At 43.6% G+C, this 19,500-nt stretch overlaps 2 protein-coding genes and 1 non-coding gene across 3 annotated transcripts; 2 read left to right on the top strand and 1 right to left on the bottom strand.

The window, feature by feature from the left end:
• Positions 1 to 970: 970 nt before the first annotated feature.
• Positions 971 to 1,074, bottom strand: LOC134657772 (U6 spliceosomal RNA). Its single transcript, XR_010097646.1, has one exon. It is a non-coding gene; the product is annotated as a U6 spliceosomal RNA (small nuclear RNA).
• Positions 1,075 to 2,039: 965 nt separating this feature from the next.
• On the top strand, positions 2,040 to 18,079 carry LOC134657685 (serine/arginine repetitive matrix protein 2-like). The gene is made up of 10 exons (XM_063513248.1): positions 2,040 to 2,223; positions 2,438 to 2,607; positions 2,925 to 3,084; positions 4,668 to 4,790; positions 5,287 to 5,358; positions 6,177 to 6,271; positions 10,727 to 10,883; positions 12,979 to 13,211; positions 13,438 to 13,605; positions 14,057 to 18,079. Exons 2-10 carry the CDS (start codon positions 2,440 to 2,442, stop codon positions 18,077 to 18,079), a joined length of 5,199 nt encoding a protein of 1,732 aa, XP_063369318.1. The 5' UTR covers positions 2,040 to 2,223; positions 2,438 to 2,439.
• A 179-nt stretch (positions 18,080 to 18,258) lies between these two features.
• Positions 18,259 to 19,052, top strand: LOC134657684 (nucleolar protein dao-5-like; the record flags this gene model as incomplete). Its single annotated transcript, XM_063513247.1, has 2 exons — positions 18,259 to 18,272; positions 18,308 to 19,052. Coding segments are annotated over exons 1-2 (759 nt in total), but the record flags the coding sequence as incomplete, so codon positions are not given.
• Between the last annotated feature and the right edge of the window lie 448 nt (positions 19,053 to 19,500).

Raw genomic sequence — 19,500 nt, 5'->3', positions numbered from 1 at the left:
TGATTGTGGTCTACTCGCACGCCTGTGTTATGACCATATCATTTATATTTCTGTGAATATGTCTGACGTGCCTTGCGCAGGCTTACATAGGTTATAATATCATCATCAATAACTTGACGTCAGTTTGTGAACGAATCAAAGATTCTTTTGGCACACCTTACGCAGGTGTAAACATGGCAGCCTTGCGCAGGTTTAGATAGGTACATAATATATTGGTTTCATCACAAATAACTTGACGTTAGTTTGTGAACGAATCAAAGATTCTTTTGGCACACCTTACGCAGGTGTAAACATGGCAGCCTTGCGCAGGTTTAGATAGGTACATAATATATTGGTTTCATCACAAATAACTTGACGTTAGTTTGTGAACGAATAAAAGATTCTCTTAGGCGCACCTTAGCAGGTGGAACCATAACAAACGTAAGTTTAAGAATAAGTATCATTCAAATCAAATACCCTGAGTTTATGGGTAATATTCCCTAAGTTGCGGGTTCCTTGCTCGACAAGGTGAAAGGCTTTACGCAGGCTTTAACAGGCACTTTTAGAAAGTGTCATTCACGGTGACGCGCAGATTTGCCAAAACTAAACTTTAACTCTACAGTTAACTAATATAATTTGACAATATGAACCAAACCATGCGTCTTCGTCAATGAATCAATCTAAAGATTCCCGTATCGTTAATGCCCTTCCATGTCACAGGCTTCCGATTTTATTTGAAACGTTTAATTTAAGTGTGCTATTTATGTAGGTAGGTAAGTAAGCTTAAGAATTGACCCTCTTGTATGTAGTTACGTATAGAATTAATAATCAAGTTATTCAAATTCAAAATAACACAAGCACATATAGCACCTACATGCAAGAGTTCTTTTCCTTAACCTTTAAAGCTGTAAGTACCTGCTAAGTTATATATTTAAGTAGGTACCTACCTACATAAATCAAAGATCTAGTTGGAGAGATATAAGTTGATAGATACAGAGTGAAATACTTCACGAATTCGCATGTCATTCTTGCGCAGAGCCATGCTAATCTCTCTCTATGTCTAGTCAGATTTAAGTTTATGTACTGCCGAAGTACTCACTTTCCACAAAAATAAATGCAATGTTTGCGATGTAGGTTTGTTCGTTACCTTGTGTCCCTTAGAGCGGAAATATCGTCGACTCCTATTCGGGTACACGTTATTTATCAGCAAGTTTATTACCAAAAAATTAATTTTGCAATATTATATTAACCCGGAACGGGATAAAAAGATAAATTGCTGATAGATACTTGGACAGATAAAAACCCTACACGTCTATAAGCTTCTACCTTAATACGTAGGTTCTACGTAACACGTATTAACTATCGGATCCATTCGTATTCGAAAACACAAATCACTTGAAAGGGTATACCTCCACACATCACCATTTAAGTATTATATAATTTCAACCGTTATTATACACACACAAAGATTTAAACTAACAAGACTCGGAAGAGACTTAATAAAATTAAATTATAATGGTGACACGTGCACGCTTTACCAGCTCGATGTGTTTTCTACCATGTGATTTTAGTATTTTCATTGGCATAGCCACGGTGCGCGCAGGCAGCCTTTGAAACCACTTGCACATCACTATTCCGGATCATTTTTATTTGCTAGATAGTTTAACGGACAACTAAATTTAAATATTTATTTCGAACGGCAAAAGCCGTTAGAAACTGTTTTTCAATATAGTCAGCTAAACTGGGGTACAAATTCAAAAACTCACCAGCAGTTTAGCTTCACGACCTTCCAGATGGAAAAACAGCAAGCCAATGAGGTAATTTGCGTTTATTTCTAACTGTCAAAATTGTCAAACGCAACTGCCTGAAGTGGTGGGGGTGTGGGAGAGAGATGGACGTATATGCTAGAAAAGGACAATACGACTAACTACAGTGTTGCCACTCTCAATATATTACTTTAGGTTCCGAATATCGGTACAGTTGTTTAATCGTACCTTTTTTGACGTACGACCGTACATAAGCTGGAAGCGCTCTGGCAACACTGTTCATTTGATTGGGACGCCATTACTGGCATCATTTTTTGTCAGTTGAAAAAGAATGACCAAAATCGAATATTATTCTTCATTTATAATTTTGTGGAAACTGATTTTTTTATCGTGTGGTGTACTAAGACTATCCGTTTAGATTCTACTTGAAGATTATGCTATGTATATCGCGTAAATCGGCTCAGAAAACTTGACACGAGTAAGTAATTATACATGATGCTACCGGCTTGCGGTAATAAAAAAGTGTGTTTACGATAACATTACAGTGTTTTCTTTAAATTTTGATAGATATAATTTGTTGCGCTACGTCTCTCTTGACGTAATTCATTTAAACGGCGTGCCAATTTTAAAGAAACAGCGAGCGATAACCTCGCTTGTGACAACAATAGTAAAGTTATGTTTTTGTGGCGCAGACATGGCGGGACGGCTGGTGGTGCTGGACCGCGCGGGGCGCGCCAAGAGCAAGAGCTTCGCGCTGGGCTCGGGCATGTGCACGCTGGGCCGCAGCGCCGCCTGCGACGTGCGCGTGCTGCTGCCCGAGGTCAGCCCGCACCATGCCACCGTAACAGTGCATGCTAATCAGGTACGTACCGCCACTTGATAATCTAACTAATGGAACATTCTTTGTATCAGGAATTATAAGAGGTAATGGCATATAGTTGCCAGACGCCTGCACAAAGTATCCCTTCCTACGGACATTGACAAGATATCTCTTTTGTGGTCCTAATGCCAGAGTATGGCCAGAGTATTATAATACATTTTAGGGTAAAACATAGCATTTGAATGGTTATTTATAATATTTACAAATTTTTCGTCATTATACAATATTGCACTTTTCCTGTTATTTATTGATTTACCCTCTTGTAATTAAATATTAAATTAATATTTGTTGTATGACAGACTGTGGTGCGGAATGTTGGATCGGGAATTACAGAAGTAAATGGCGCAGCAGTGAGTGTGTGCGCTCTACAACATGGAGATGAACTGGACATATGCGGCCGTAAACTGCGCTGGGAGTATGACACGCCTCAAGCACCGAGACGGAACAAGACACAGCCGGGTAAGTGGTTCCTGTGTGAACTACTATCTTTAGTTAGTTCATATTCTTAGCAGGCGGTCTAGCATGAGTTGCGTTCTCGCGCGCGAGTCCATACTTGAAGTCGCGCAAGATGTATGGAGTCGCGCGCGAGAACGCAACTCATGCTAGACCGCCAGATAGTTGTTTACTGGTTCTATTTATTGTCTTCATCTATCTGTAAGGAAGGGCAACAAGCATCATTGCATAGGCTTCTGCTGGGCCTTTTTTTTTTTTTTAAATCTTAATTTTAAAGGGGTTTTGTCACACAGTGACTATGTCACCCCTGTAATGAGATAATGTGTAAAATGAAGTATAATGCTGGGCCTTATACTTCATTTTACCCTGACTGTCTTTCTAGTATGGCATTGGCTTCCTCACATATAATGCCGGCTGTACACTCTCGGCGAGACACCCCGAGACAGACCGAGACCGAGAGTGTACATGATGTTCTCGCCTTGTCTTGCCCGCTCGGGTCTCTCCTCGGTGCCTCGGTCCCGTGTCGGTTTTTTGCGGCCGAGTCAAAGGGTCTCGTTCGCTCTCGTGAGGCAAACGAGACCAAGCATGTACATTCTCGGCCATTTAGTTGTATGCGTAAATCATTGTAATAGTTAACAGCACAAAGACCAACGGCAGCAGCAGTTTCTAGGTCCATCATAGCCGATATCCGCTGTTCAAATGACGCAACGAGAGTGTACATGGTGTGCTCTCGTCGAGGACTTGTCCCCCGAGACTATCGGCGAGAGGTCTGGGCCGAGAGTGTACAGCCGGCATAACATCTTAGAGTGAATGACTTTCATATGCAAAAATTAAGCAGTAACTGTGCGAGCCGATTCATTTAAAGCTCCGTCTCCATATCGCGCGGCAAACTATCGAACATTGGCGATATGGAGACGGGGCTTAAGAGACATGTCATATTTCACTGTAAGTACATATTTGTATAAGATGTGTTTGTTAAGGCACAGAACTAGAGATGCAACGGATAGTAGTTTGGACGGATACCGGATACCGGATATCCGGCCTGCACACTGGCCGAATATCCGGTATCCGGCCGCCGGATATTCGGCCGGCGGTACTATACCTAGATTTTGAGTTTTGCAGTTGTGCGTCGTGCAGGTTTCGACACTTTCGACCTGTTTCGTAGTGAACGTTCGCGCGGACACATTTCTAGGATCGTAACGAGTTTTATCATGTCATTACGTATCACAATTTGCCTTTGGTGGATTTCCAATATTAAAGACAAATAACTCGTTTTTTTAATGATCATCAAACTTAATTAAAATTGTTTTATTAAAGAAAATATTAAGTTAATATTGTTTTAAAAGAATATACTAATTCGATTATGACCGTGACTGTTTTTTAGATTCCATTTTTTACCCCAAAATGTGTTAATTTTACTATCCGGTATCCGGCCGGATAGTAGGTCACTATCCGGTATCCGGCCGGATAGTAGTTCACTATCCGGTATCCGGCCGGATACTAAAATAGCGGCCGGATAGGCCGGATACCGGATAGTAACCGGATATCCGGTGCATCTTTACACAGCATCATGTGAATGTGTATTGTAGCGTTGGCGCTGCCGCCGGCGCCCGCCCGCGCGAGCCGGCGCGGCACGATGGCGGCGCCCGCGCGAGCGCCCGACCGCGACCTACAGTTGGCTCTTGAACTGCGACATCGCGCCTCCATGCCTGGTATGTAGACAACTGCAAAATCTCTTTCAGTTCAAGTCAGCCAGTCAATTGTTACCTATTGATTGATTGATTTATTTATTGGTAAAATTGGTTGTTTTACAAGTCAAGATTTCTACATATTTACATAATGAGATTAAAATACTAATATTTACACATTTTTACATTTACAACTAAATCTTAAACTACGCAATTAAATCAACATAAATAATGATATTACAATTTCTCTATACTTGTGAGTTGTGTTAGCTATGGTTAATATACGATCAATTGAAGGGATGTTTACAAAAACGACATAACTGCTTAGAGCGGTTGACACTTTTTTAAGAACATTGTTAATCGTTTCAGGTGTCGACCAGTGTAGTCAGTTATGTTGTTTTTGTAAACATCCCTTGAATTGTGTAAAAATATATTCCATGATGTCAATATCCAGGGAAGAAAATGGGGACTATCTCTGTCCACTATTGACTTAATAAGATTTACATTGGAAATTCTACAGCAAGTTCGGGCGCGGGCGGAAAGCAAGTGGCAATTGTGCAACCTCAAAGAAGAAATACTGATAACCAGAATGGTAAGTTTGGTTTATATCTAGTTTAGGCAGCTTTGATAGCTTATGCTTGTAAAATTATGCAAAACGATTTTTTTAGATGGAATGAAAGCTATTATAAAAAAACCGGCCAAGTGCGAGTCGGACTCGCGCACGGAGGGTTCCGCACCATCAACAAAAAATAGAGCAAAATAAGCAAAAAAAAAACGGTCACCCATCCAAGTACTGACCCCGCCCGACGTTGCTTAACTGCTGCTGCTTGCTTAACGGTCAAAAATCACGTTTGTTGTATGGGAGCCCCACTTAAATCTTTATTTTATTCCGTTTTTAGTATTTGTTGTTATAGCGGCAACAGAAATACATCATCTGTGAAAATTTCAACTGTCTATCACGGTTCGTGAGATACAGCCTGGTGACGGACGGACGGACGGACAGCGGAGTCTTAGTAATAGGGTCCCGTTTTTACCCTTTGGGTACGGCACCCTAAAAAGGTTATAGGTAGAAGTACATAAGCATTAAGCATTATTGTGTACTTTTATTATGTACCTATGTTCAAACTCTTTGAATAAACGTCTTTTATTTATTTATTTAAGTGCTGTATATAATAAAAGAAAGAGTGGCCCACAAAAGTTTAGATGGTCGAATGATTTAACAAGAATAGGAGGTAAATGGATGCAAACGGCAAAAGAAAGAAACAAATGGAAAGCTATGGAGGAGGCCTACGTCAAAGGACGAGTTGAAGCTAAAGTTGATAAATCAAATTAATATATGTTATGTACCAGCTTCAATAATAAAGGCTAATTACAATTACAAGTGCTGTTTAAGTTTGTGTCCTTGTTTAGAGTCGCCGAGCCCGCGGCTGGTGTCTCCGCCCGGGCCGGGGCCCTCGCCGGCGCCGCGCAAGTCCAACAACGCGAGCTTACACACGCCCACTAAGGTTTCTATTTTTTTACTGTTTTATTGTCATTTCCAGTGATCGGGGATTTCTATGCCACTTGGGGTGAATGACCTCAATCATTATGCTAGTATGGATATGCCGCGGGAATCCGGGATTCGTGTGCGATATAGGAGAGTGTTTTGGCATGTTACTGTTAATCAATTAATCATGCATTGCATATATTATTAATATTAATAATTGAAAATTTGATTACAGATCAATTGAATATATCAATAAAACCACTAAGCTCGCATTACCTTATCAGTTTTGCATTGCCTTTCAACGACCGAGTCGAGATCCATGTTTTTTACAGTCCTTTATTTTATAAACGAATTACCAACACCGAAATAGCGTTTACTTTTCGAACAGTTTTGTTCCTATCGCGGGCCAAGTGGCGTATCCATATTACCATTTCGACTTGATATCCCGCGGTGTGGCATAGAAATCCCCGATCACTGGTCATTTCTCAACCGGTTCTTGTGAAATTTAATTAGTAGATTAATAGATTTTTTATTTATTAAAACCATAAACATAATTAATAACAAAGTTAAAATAAGAATTAACCTAAATTTAATAATAGATTTTTGTGTTTTAAGTTTATTTAGTCTATTTTGTTATTGTCAGAATTTAGGTTGCGTACCACTTCCCGATGAGACCTTTGACCTATAAACATGATAAATAGATGAATGGAAAAATTAGAGAAATGATTAGTTAGGCATGTATCATTTATTTTTAATTGTTATCATGCTGATGTGCAACACAATTTATAGTGCGACACATTGAGAAATTGTCGCAATAAATGTGACTAAGTGAGCTTGAACACTTTTAGACAAAACTAAAACGTGAGTTATTGGATACGTTTTCTTTAACGTTTCGAGTGCAACATTACGCACATGGTCACCAGTCTCACCAGACGATCCGCCGGGCGATTACCAGGTTTAACCGGTCGTTTCGGAAATTGTATCCTTGCTCTAGATCTCATCTACTCAAAGGTTAAGAGCCAACAGGAGTGGTCATTTCTCCATACAAACGTACTCGACTGTTTCCTCCGTGGGTTTTGAAGCTAGAGCAATGATTTTTTCAACACAGATTAATATTGTCAATATCTGTTTCGGACCGTTTTGCTTTTTTTGATATTTTTGTTTTTTAAGGCGCTAGAGCCCTTCAAAAATGGCCAAAATGGCCTAATTGACTATGCCGCAATGACAGGCGAAACTGACATCAATAAGTCAAAAAAGCAAAACGGTCCGACACAGATAATGTCATAATCATTTAGATTTCCAAATTTGGTTACGATCGGTTAAGTTTTGGAGGAGGAAACAGTCGAGTACGAAACCTCGATTTTTGAGATTTTTACGCAGGATTTTTCGCCTTGTCCTTATCGCACTAGTTTTAGGAGCCGCTTCCGTTAGCGAGACGGGTATATTTACCTAAAATATTTAAATCTTAGCTCCTGTTGGCTCTTAACTGGAAGAGATCCCCGAAAGGGATAAGTTCGCCTCTGTACTTCTCACAATTTTTTTTGTTATTTTTAATATGTCTTTTTGTTCAGTCAACTACTAGTACTAGTATATGGTATAGTATGGCTCTTCTCAGGTGAACTTTTCGCTTCGAACCTTAATCTTTCAAACAAAGGCCATTGTCTCTATTATCGCAAAGCCGCTTGCTCGAGCGTTAGCACGTGCCAGCACAACATTCATATTGAAAAACAACCGGTATCGTCATAGTATTAAGGTTCAAATTTAATGTCACTGATATTCTAAATATTACGTTTTGGTAGTGTAGGGCGATAGACCGCCCCGAAGCGATACGGCACTCATATTATTTTGATACTTAGTGTGGTGTTAAAAATGAAACGTGGTTACATATTTATTATATTGTTTTATTTAAATTATTAGCTTGCGGTGGTAAATGTAATAATTTACAAAGGTGCAGCTGCAAGCATTGTTATTTTTTCTTATCTTTAAAATAACGATACCTACTGTGAAATTAGCACCTCTGACCTCTGATGTGATGCCGACGCATAGTGACAATAAAACACTGATAAGGATTTGCGACCTGACCACTATTGTTTTGCATAGGTAAATACAATAGGTTTATGAGAAGAGCGGTGTGCAAGATCTGTGTGCATGAGTAGTGGGGCACATTATTTTATCATTTAGCGACCCTAGATCAGGCTTCAGTCGGTTTCTAATATCCTAACCGTGTGCTTCGTGTTATTTATATAAGTATTCTGCCCGATATTGTTAAAAACTTGACGACCTGCTTACGTGACCCTGGATTATGTTTGCAAGAAATTTATTATATCTGATTTTTTATGACACGATTTTATCTAGTAGTAAGTACGTATAACTGTTTATATACCTACACGGAAAAATGTTGATTATACCTATGTTAAACTTATTAATCTTAAATTTACATTGTTACCTTAGATTTTGTTATACAGGGTGGTCCAAACCTTGACGTCCAAAAATTTTTTTTAGATTCCTCTAGTCGTGGGCTATCAGAATATACCCCATGTATATTAGCCGATTTTTTGTAGTTTTCGAGTTATGAATTTTTGAAGTTTTTTTTGGTGACAATTTTGGGGGTGAAGTAATTTACTCATAAAAAAAAACTATTAGATTTTTTAAGATGTTTCTTCTTGTAACATACTCCTTAATAAATGACGTAATTATTAAAAAAAAAATCAGCGTCCTCACGTTGATACAAGTTGTAAAAAAACATGACAGAAATAATTTTTTTACACTCAGGCATGTCAAGCTTAGATTTTGCGCTTAAATAAAAAAAAATACAAGCTGTTAAAAGGACTTCTGCTGATTTTAAAAACTGATAGACCCTAAGTGTTTTACAAAAAGGTAAAAAAAAGTGACACTTAATAGTCGAAATTTGACAGAATCGGCACTCAAAGGAGCTGAGGTCGAAAGTTCCCAAATTAGTGAATCACAAAAAAATACGGTTTTATTATTCCTAACTTTAATAAAACACAGAAATGACCACGATGCATCAATGTTGTGACATGTGATAAGCGAATCATCATTTGGGTAAGCTTAATCATTATCTTAACTGGACCGGTGTCGTGGCGGGTTGTTATCTACAAAGGGTTCATTTTTACCTGCTCCCACCCCGCCGACTACTGTCTCCATACACACTATTGTTTAATAAGTTCACCTCTTTACACACCCACACACACACCCACCGACCCACCCACCCACACACAAAACCCACACACACACACACGCACACACCACACGCGCACACGCACACCCCCCACACCCCCCCCCCACACACACACCCGCACACGCATTAAAGTGTGTGTGCGTGCGTGCGTGTGTGTGCGTGCGTGCGTGTGTGTGTGTGTGTGTGCGTGCGTGTGGGTGGGTGTGCGTGTGCGTGCGTGTGTGAGTGGGTGGGTGTGCGTGTGCGCGCGTGTAGTCGGCGGGGTGGGAGCAGGTAAAAATGACCCCTTTGTAGATAACAACCCGCCGCGACACCGGTCCAGTTAAGATAATGATTAAGCTTACCCAAATGATGATTCGCTTATCGCATGTCACAACATTGATGCATCGTGGTCATTTCTGTGTTTTATTAAAGTTAGGAATAATAAAACCGTATTTTTTTGTGATTCACTAATTTGGGAACTTTCGACCTCAGCTCCTTTGAGTGCCGATTCTGTCAAATTTCGACTATTAAGTGTCACTTTTTTTTACCTTTTTGTAAAACACTTAGGGTCTATCAGTTTTTAAAATCAGCAGAAGTCCTTGTAACAGCTTGTATTTTTTTTATTTAAGCGCAAAATCTAAGCTTGACATGCCTGAGTGTAAAAAAATTATTTCTGTCATGTTTTTTTACAACTTGTATCAACGTGAGGACGCTGATTTTTTTTTAAATAATTACGTCATTTATTAAGGAGTATGTTACAACTAGAAACATCTTAAAAAATCTAATAGTTTTTTTTATGAGTAAATTACTTCACCCCCAAAATTGTCACCAAAAAAAACTTCAAAAATTCATAAAACTCGAAAACTACAAAAAATCGGCTAATATACATGGGGTATATTCTGATAGCCCACGACTAGAGGAATCTAAAAAAAATTTTTGGACGTCAAGGTTTGGACCACCCTGTATAACAAATATACAACGCTTTATCATAAATAACCACGTTTCATTTTTAACATCACACCACACTAAGTATCAAAATAATATGAGTGCCGTATCGCTTCGGGGCGGTCTATCGTCCTACACTACCAAAACGTAATATCTAGAATATCAGTGACATTAAATTTGAACCTTAATACTATGACGATACCGGTTGTTTTTCAATATGAATGTTGTACTAGCACGTGCTAACGCTCGAGCTAGTGACTTTGCGATAATAGAGACAATGGCCTTTGTTTGAAAGATTAAGGTTCGAAGCGAAAAGTTCACCTGAGAAGAGCCATACTATATGTGCAGGCGACGCTATGGATCGAGTCCCGCCTCGGGCGCGCGCGCGCGCAGTCGCTGCGCGCGGCGCCGCCGCTGCGGCTCGCGGTGCTGCGGAAGGCGCTCACGCCGGCCCCGAGGCCGACCAAGGCTCGCGTCACCAAGATACAGGCGCCGCTGCGGATTGGTCAGTTCACACCGTACACTAGAAATCCTCTAGACGGAGTTTAGAGCAGATGTTGTGAACTAGACTTCCTCTTGACTGTACAGCTCGATGGTTCTACCTCGAATGTCCTAACGACACCCAACTTGCTAGCCGCCATGTCTAAAAATGGCGGGCAATTAACCATTGCTGATTGGTTGATGCTAACTGTCAAACCTGACCAATCAGAGTTTAGCAACATTCCCATTGGTAAGTTTGACCCGATCATATTCAGGAAAAGTTCGGTGTTGCCAGTATAATATCAATTATTGGTGCGTTCAAAACGTATGATGACTATCTGTTGGGTGTTGCTTTTTAATTATGTTTATGATAACACTGCGTTCACAAGAAATCATAAACGCGTTAGCTTAAATTCAATGCAAACACAAAAATCATGACACAATTATTTCATGAAACCGATGCTGTCGAAAATACGGGGGTGCGGGGGACGAGGTGAGCGAATCCCGTGCCGTGATTGGTCCGTTCATAGACACGGACCGATCACGGCACGGGATTGACTCTAAGATGGAGTAAAACTACCGTATAAGTGGCAGAGGGAGTAGCGTTACTATGCCCAGTCTAGAGGATTCCTAGTCTATGGTTTACACCTCCCTACTTTATTTATGCCATGGTCTAATAAAACATGGTCTTCTCTTCCCAGAGTGTCACTTGCCTACGTCACAATAACATTGCCACTTTATTTCAACATAACATGTTACATGGGTACATTATATCTATGGTTAATAAGTTAAAATATTTCTTTATAATTTTATAATTTTCATTTATATGTATTTATCTTAAATTTTACAATAACACGTCATTTTTAATTATTCGTTAGCAATATCTTCCGATTCACGAAAGAAATTTCAGACGTTCGGGTAATTCTGTTTACACTACTGGCAACACAGGATAGCGCTGTCACATTTGACAATCCGCCATGTTGTCCCTGACCGTCATCCTTGTCGAACGCGTGTTGATTGTTATTTCCTTCTCGCTCAGTGTCAGCAGTCGCAGTGTTTTCCAAACTTTTCACGTCGTAAGCTTGGTAATTAATGTTTTGTTACGAAAATGGTTGGCTGTTCTATTCGGAACTGTAAGAGTAGGAGTGAAAAGGGCAGTATAGATTTGTTTTATTTTACTATGTTTCTACATGAATAACTTAAAATTAATGCCGTTAAAATAATTTTCACCGTTGGTTAAAATTCTCCCACATTTTAAAGTTTGAGAACCTGTAAACAGTATGATGACGTAGGCAAGTGACAGTTAGGTCATTCGCGAATCTCGGAAGAGAGTACCAGGCGGAGTATATTATTATACCATGATTTATGCAAGTAATCCAACATCGGCGAAGCTCCATGTCTCTCTTTCCTTACATGTGGGTACTTGTAGGCGAGCTGGAGCTGGTTTTACTGTACTTTTATGAAAGGACTCGAGTGTTTTTTAGACGTGAAACGGGCACGTCCGAGCCGGTGGGAATCTAGTGAATGAATGTCCCGTTCCGGCTATTTACGATCATTCCTTTATTAAAGTCTTTTGCTGTACTCATTTAAAGCTCTTAGGCAATGCGCCATTAGATCTGAGATATACTCACATTAGTCACGCCTTTAGTTTTACATTAAAAAAATCTCATCGATTCATGAGTAAAAAAAACCGGCCAAGTGCGAGTCGGACTCGCGCACGGAGGGTTCCGCACCATCAACAAAAAATAGAGCAAAAACTAGCAAAAAAAAATCAAGCAAGAAAACGGTCACCCATCCAAGTACTGACCCCGCCCGACGTTGCTTAACTTCGGTCAAAAATCACGTTTGTTGTATGGGAGCCCCACTTAAATCTTTATTTTATTCTGTTTTTAGTATTTGCTGTTATAGCGGCAACAGAAATACATCATCTGTGAAAATTTCAACTGTCTAGCTATCACGGTTCGTGAGATACAGCCTGGTGACAGACGGACGGACGGACGGACGGACAGCGGAGTCTTAGTAATAGGGTCCCGTTTTTACCCTTTGGGTACGGAACCCTAAAAATGATACACCAATATATTTTATACGGTTCAGACGTTTACCAAAACTTTATTGAGCAGATCACACAAAACGAGCGGCCCTCCTGCTGATGACGGGCCACACGCCCAAGTCCAAACTGCCAAGCCCCAAGACCCCGACCTTCGTGGCCAAGAAGCGGAGCCCGGCCGCCAGGACGCCGCGAGGCCGCAGCACCCTGAGCGCCGCCAGCAAGTCCACGAGGCCCACGCCGCAGGCCTCGCTGTCCGAGACGTCCACCAGGAAGAGCAGTAAGAGGAACTCGGGTAAACAGTCGGTAAGTAAAGCTGTTTGTGTACTTGCTAGGCTTTGTATTTTTCCTTCGTGGCCAAGAAGCGGAGCCCGGCCTCCAGGACGCCGCGAGGCCGCAGCTCCCTGAACGCCGGCAGCAAGTCCACGAGGCCCACGCCGCAGGCCTCGCTGTCCGAGACATCCACCAGGAAAAGCAGTAAGAGGAACTCGGGTAAACAGTCGGTAAGTAAAGTTGTTTGTGTACTTGCTAGTCTTTGTATTTTTCCTTCGTGGCCAAGAAGCGGAGCCCGGCCTCCAGGACGCCGCGAGGCCGCAGCTCCCTGAACGCCGGCGGCAAGTCCACGAGGCCCACGCCGCAGGCCTCGCTGTCCGAGACATCCACCAGGAAGAGCAGTAAGAGGAACTCGGGGAAGCGGTCGGTAAGTAAAGCTGTTTGTGGACTTGCTAGTCTTTGTATTTTAGAATTCCATTGGTTATTATCTTGGGGACTGCTACAAATATCGAAATTTGAAAATCGTGTATTGTGTCTCCTTGTCCTTGAGTAATGCAAAAACGAAAAAAAAAAAAAAGATTTTCTAATTTTAATGTATGAAGTAGCCCGTCTTATTATAAAATATCTGGGTAACCGAGCTTCGCTCGCAAAACACAAAAACTCGAAAATGCGCGTTTTCCCAGAGATAAGACCTAGCTAGATCGATTTTTCGCCCCCAAAAACCCCCATATAGCAATTTTCAATCTACACGTAAATGATAAAAAATGATAAATGAAGTAGACAGAATCACTTTTCTTGTTTGTTGGACACTTGTATTTAATTTCCGCTACCCAAATTTAATTTGCTTTCCTATTAGTTATTATTTTCGTTTGCACTAGGTATCGGTCCTAGAAATCACGGACTCGGAAGCATCGTCCCGCCGTTCGCCCGCCCCGCCTCACCCACCAAAATCCGCTCTCAAGTCGGGTCGCTCGCGCAAGACAGAATCTATCAAGTTCGACCTCAGCAATCTCGATAATCACTCCGAAGACGACGATATACTCATGGTATCGAGTACTACGAGGGATGCTACCGAGGATGTAACCTTACGGTACTCCAGTTCGCCCCCGTCGCCATCTCCGCGCCGCTCCATACATTCCCGGAGCGGACGAATGCTAGAAAGCCTAGGTTCCCCGCTCAGGTCGCCGGCTAGAACTAGAACGTCCGCTCCCGCGTCTCCCCGCTCTTTAAAATCGGCTCGAGGCTCTATAATCGTCCAAAAAGCTCTGGATAGCTCGGACACGTTCGTCACAGAGTACAGCGACAAAACGGGATCGCCCCGACGTCGCGATCTAGAAGCCTACTCCGTCGTCGATCTAGTATCTATAGACTCCGACGCGTCGCGTTCCGTGTACGGTTCGGCGGGATCCCCTTCACGTTCAGGATTCGGGGCGAGTACCCCGCTGGTTACGCGCACCGCGCCTACGGATGGGACGCTGACCACTCCAGAGAATGCGCCGCGAGCGCCTTCACGAAGCGCTAGAAAGTCCCGCGGCGCACGCAGCCGCTCGAGACTCGACGATAGCACAAGAACGATAGACTCCACGGAGGCCGACTCCCCTAAATCTTCGAGGAAGCTTGTGAAATCTGCTTCGAAGCGCTCCCGTAGCCTTAACGACGGCCACCCTGAATCTCCTCAGACCTACATCTCACTCGATTCGTCGCACAAATCTCTGGGTGATCTCTCGACTACGGCGAAACGTGGATCTCGCAGTCGACTCGACGCTAGCGATCTTCTCGAGTCTCCGAACAACATTTCCATTGAATCTATGAAAAAGTCACTGAGCGGGGTGCTCTCCGCTTCTAAACGGAGCCCTCGCACTCGGGACGACGCGTTAGAGGAATCTCCAAAAGGAATTTCGCCGAGAAGATCTCTAGCGCGATCACCTACGAAGCGTGGCAATGCCACTATCACGCTGGGATCGCCGAAAGACAGTATTTCTAAGCTGGGTAAGAAACTTTCCGCTTCACACTCCCGCAGTCGTTTGGACGATAGTTCTGTACTTGAATCTCCGGCAGTTTCGGCTAACTCGACAAGGAAATCCCTTGGAAATACACTTTCTGCCTCTAAACGCGGCTCGCGTAGCCAAATTGACAATGTCTCACTCGAGTCTTCAGTTGTTTCGGCCAAGTCCTCAAGAAGGTCTTCAGGCAAGTCACCCGTGGCATCTCCAGAAAATGTCTCAGTTAACTCTACAAGAAAATCCGCAGGGAAATCACCTTCTCCTACGAAACGCGGCTCTCGAAGTCAACTCGACTCTATTACTCCTTTGAGATCTCCAAAAGATAATGTTTCAAATGCATCAAGAAAGTCTGGAGGAAAATCTCCCTCTCCTTCAAAACGAGCTTCTCGTAGCCAAATCAATAACACTGCATCGCCAAAGACACTCTCTGCTTCAAAACGCAGCTCACGAAGCCAAGTTGATAGTGTCCTCAGTTCTCCGACTGATTTGACTGATTCAACTAGGAAATCTAAAGAAAATTCTTCTGCGTCAAAACGTGGTTCTCGGAGTAAAATTATTGACAGTGTGTTATCTCCACAACTTGATAACTTGTCGGATTCAACAAGGAAATCATTAGGAAAGACACTGTCTGTTTCAAAACGTGGCTCTCGGAGTCAACTCGCCGAGACTATCCTCAGCTCTCCAGAAACTGAAGCTTTGGCCGATTCGACACGAAAATCTTTGGGTAAAATACGGAAACGTGGTTCTCGAAGCCAACTGGATAGTAGTGCCACATTAGAATCTCCAAAAGACTCAAGGAAATCTCCAAAAGCTAATAACTCCATAAGAAAGTCTGCAGGGAAGACGCTCTCTACTTCGACTCGTAACTCTCGCAGTAAAATTATCGATAGCGTCCTATCTCCGCAACTTGACGTTTTATCAAATTCTAGTAGAAAATCTCTGGGAAAGAGTCTTTCTACTTCAAAACGAAGCTCTAGAAGCCAACTTGTTGAGATTGTCAGTCCCAGAGATTTTTCCACAAGGAAATCTGCAGGGAAATCATCCTCCCCGACTGAATCTCCTAAAAACACATCAAGAAAGTCTGGAGTTGAAACACTTTCGACATCAAGTCGTAGGACAAGAAGTCTGCCAATCGAGTCGCCGAAAGATGCCAAGAAATCGCGCGTCAGTGCTATCTCTACCTCGAAGCGTAGCATTCGTGAAGTTGACCCTAGTCCCGTCGTGTCCCCTAGAGGAAACGCTTCGCCTTCGTCGAGGAGATCTGCGAAATCCCCATCTAATACACCGCTGGCGTCTCCCAAAGTCGCTTCGCCGAGTAAATCTCCAAAATCACCCGCAAAATCGCCTGCGTCATCGCCTAAAGTTTCTAAAGCGAGAACTTCGAGAAAAACACTCACTGTATCTATCACTAGCCCTCGAAATGAGACCGCGACAGACGGAGAAGCGACTCCAGAAGAACGGGGAAGCCCCGAAGATGCCGGCACACCCGTACTTAGCATTCGAAGCCTTTTGGACGCGACCGTATCTGATTCTCCCGGCGAACCTGCCCGCAAACGAGGAAGAATTTCTACGGTCGAAAAGAGGAAAACATTCGCCGCCCAGAACGCGCCTAGAAACGCTCGTGGCTCCATTCGATCCAAATCTTTGATCTTATTTCGGGGCACAGGCGACGTGACGCCCACGGGAGTCGCCGAACCGACCCCGGAGGCGGTCAAAAGCAAACATTCATCGGCAAAGAAGAGCCGATCCCGCCGTTCCATTATCGATAACCTGGACGACTCCGGTTTAGTGAAACATCTGTTCAACAGTCCGGTGAAACGGAAACTATCGCAGAGCATGAGCGAATACTCACGCCGCCTCGAAGAATACGAGGATACCGGCCCCGACGTTAGCGGCGTCAAGCGATCATTCACCAAGAAATCACCCAGGAACGAACTCGGGGACTTTAACGGCGCGAGGCGTCCGATGCGGACGCCTCGCGCGCGACGGTCTATAAAGAACGACTTAACCGACGTGGCCGGGGTGAAGGTTATGTTCGCGGCCGCGCCTCGCGACAGCTTCGGAGACGTCCGCGGCGTCAAGCGGGCCTTCCGAGCTTCACCCGAAGACGATTTACGTCAAGTTTCCGGCGTTAAGAGCTTGTTCGACACGAAACCGCGCGACGATCTGTCTGACGTGCGGGGAGTGCGCGAGCTGTTCCGACGCGGCCCGAGGAACGAACTCGACGCGTCCGGGGTCAAGGACGCTTTACAGCTGAAGAGTCCCAAGAATGATCTTCGAGACGTGCGCGGTGTTAAGAAGCTCTTCGGACAGTCGAAGTCACGGGCGTCTCCGAACGTGAGCGGGGTGGCCGGGTTGCTAGATGACCCGGCGCCGGCGGAGGTCATGTTCGACCAACTATTGGGCAAGCCGCCCGTGCGGGCGACCTATTCCAAGACTTTCATAGCCCGTTCGGCTCAAAAACCGGCCAAACGCCGCCGCACTACGTCTCTAAGCGTGGACGTAATCGTGAACGACGTCGAAGGATGGCTAGAGAAGGAGTTACAAAAGCGTTTGGGCAAACCTGTCAACCGCGAACTACAAAAACTGGCTACGGATACGGTCGCGGGCGGGACGCCGATACTCCCCTCTCGCTCTCGCCCCGGCGGCGCCCCGAGGCGCCCCGCGGCGGAGACCTACGCGGAGCACACGCTGCCCATCAAGAAACGCTCGCTAGAGAAAGCTCCAGAACCGCGTTCGGCTAAGAAAAAGTCGCTACCGTTAAAGAAGCGCGCGTTGGTTCATTCTACGCCGGTGAAGGGACGCGCCTCGCGCGCCGCGGACGCCACGCTGGCGCGGATGTCGCCCATCGCGGTGCAGCCTGCCTTAACCAGTGTTCAAGAATCTGCTCGAGGGTAAATATAGCACCAGCTTTGTTAAGTACTTACTTTTTGTTCGAGTTTAATTTTGGTTCAGTTGTCATTTATTTCGCTACCCTTGACAGTTTAGAGTACCTAGCTAAATCTACCAAACTACCTGTGTTTCTAAATTAAAATATAGGTAAAATATCTTGGCATATCATTACTGAAATTACTGAAATGAGTATACATGAGTAATTTCAGTACCTGCTACGATTTTTTTTTTCAGATCACCTACTCCTAAAAAAGCCGTAGCGGCCAAGAAAGCGCCTGTAACTGTGGAAGTCACGGCGCCTAAACCTGTAGCTGAGCCAGCAACACCAAAGAAGTCACCGACGCCTAAAAAGGCAACGAGAGCGAAAAAGGTATTGACACCCACCAAGGTTACACCCAAGAAAGCAACAAGAGCGAAAAAGGTATTGACACCTAAAAAGATAACACCTAAAAAAGCTACAAGAGGTAAAAAGGTCGCTACACCTACAGCTTCACCTGAAAAGGCGCCAACACCTAAAAAAGCGACCAGAGCTAGGAAGGTTCTCACGCCTGCAAAAGCTTCTTCTAAAAAGTCACCGACACCTAAAAAAGCGACAAGAGCTAGGAAGGTTCTCACGCCTGCAAAAGCTTCTTCTAAAAAGTCACCGACACCTAAAAAAGCGACAAGAGCTAAAAAAGTCCTCACTCCGAAGGCCGCATCTCCTAAGAAACCACCCACACCGAGGGCAACAAGATCCAAAAAGGTCGTAAACGCCACTCCTAAGAAAACTACTGCTGAGAACCGTACTGTAGTCGTTAAAAAACCACGCGTAGTCGTCGCCGCGAGCCCGAAACCGACCAGAGGCGCTAAAAAGTCCGCAACAAAGAGTCCGCTTCCCAAATCTGCGACTAAACAGTCGCGGGCAAAGAAAGCGCAAAGTCCCGCTCCAGTCGTGCAAAAACGCGGTCGCAAGCAACCCGCGGCGTCGCTGGCTAAGAAGGCCGCCCGAGTCAGCCTGGTCCTGCCTAAACCGTCTCCAGTCTTAAAGCCTCAGCCCGCCGCTAGAGCTAAGAGAGCTAAGATAGAACCTAAAGAATCGCCAAAGAAAGCGCCAACGAGAGCCAGGAACCCCGCCGCTGGCGATGCTCCCGCCGCTCGAGGCCGCAAGGCCGCCGTGGCGCCTCAAAAAGGTACAGGTAAACAATGATATTATACAGGGCGTCCCACGGCGATGCCACATGGAGGGAAAGTACCTTAAATATCATAGATAGCATATTTTGCTGAAAGAAGACTTCATTTTATTTTTAAAACTTAGTAAAGTTGCATTCATACTTTTTTAATTATTTTGAAAAAAAATGTATGGAAAAAAAATTATCGCGTCATTGGAGGAAAAGTACCTTAATTATTGTAAATGAACATCTTACTGAAAGAAGACATTATTTCGATTT

The sequence above is a fragment of the Cydia amplana genome, chromosome 20 (genome assembly GCF_948474715.1).
Source record: "Cydia amplana chromosome 20, ilCydAmpl1.1, whole genome shotgun sequence".
NCBI lineage: Eukaryota > Metazoa > Arthropoda > Insecta > Lepidoptera > Tortricidae > Cydia > Cydia amplana.
This window is presented reverse-complemented; position numbering and strand designations above follow the sequence as displayed.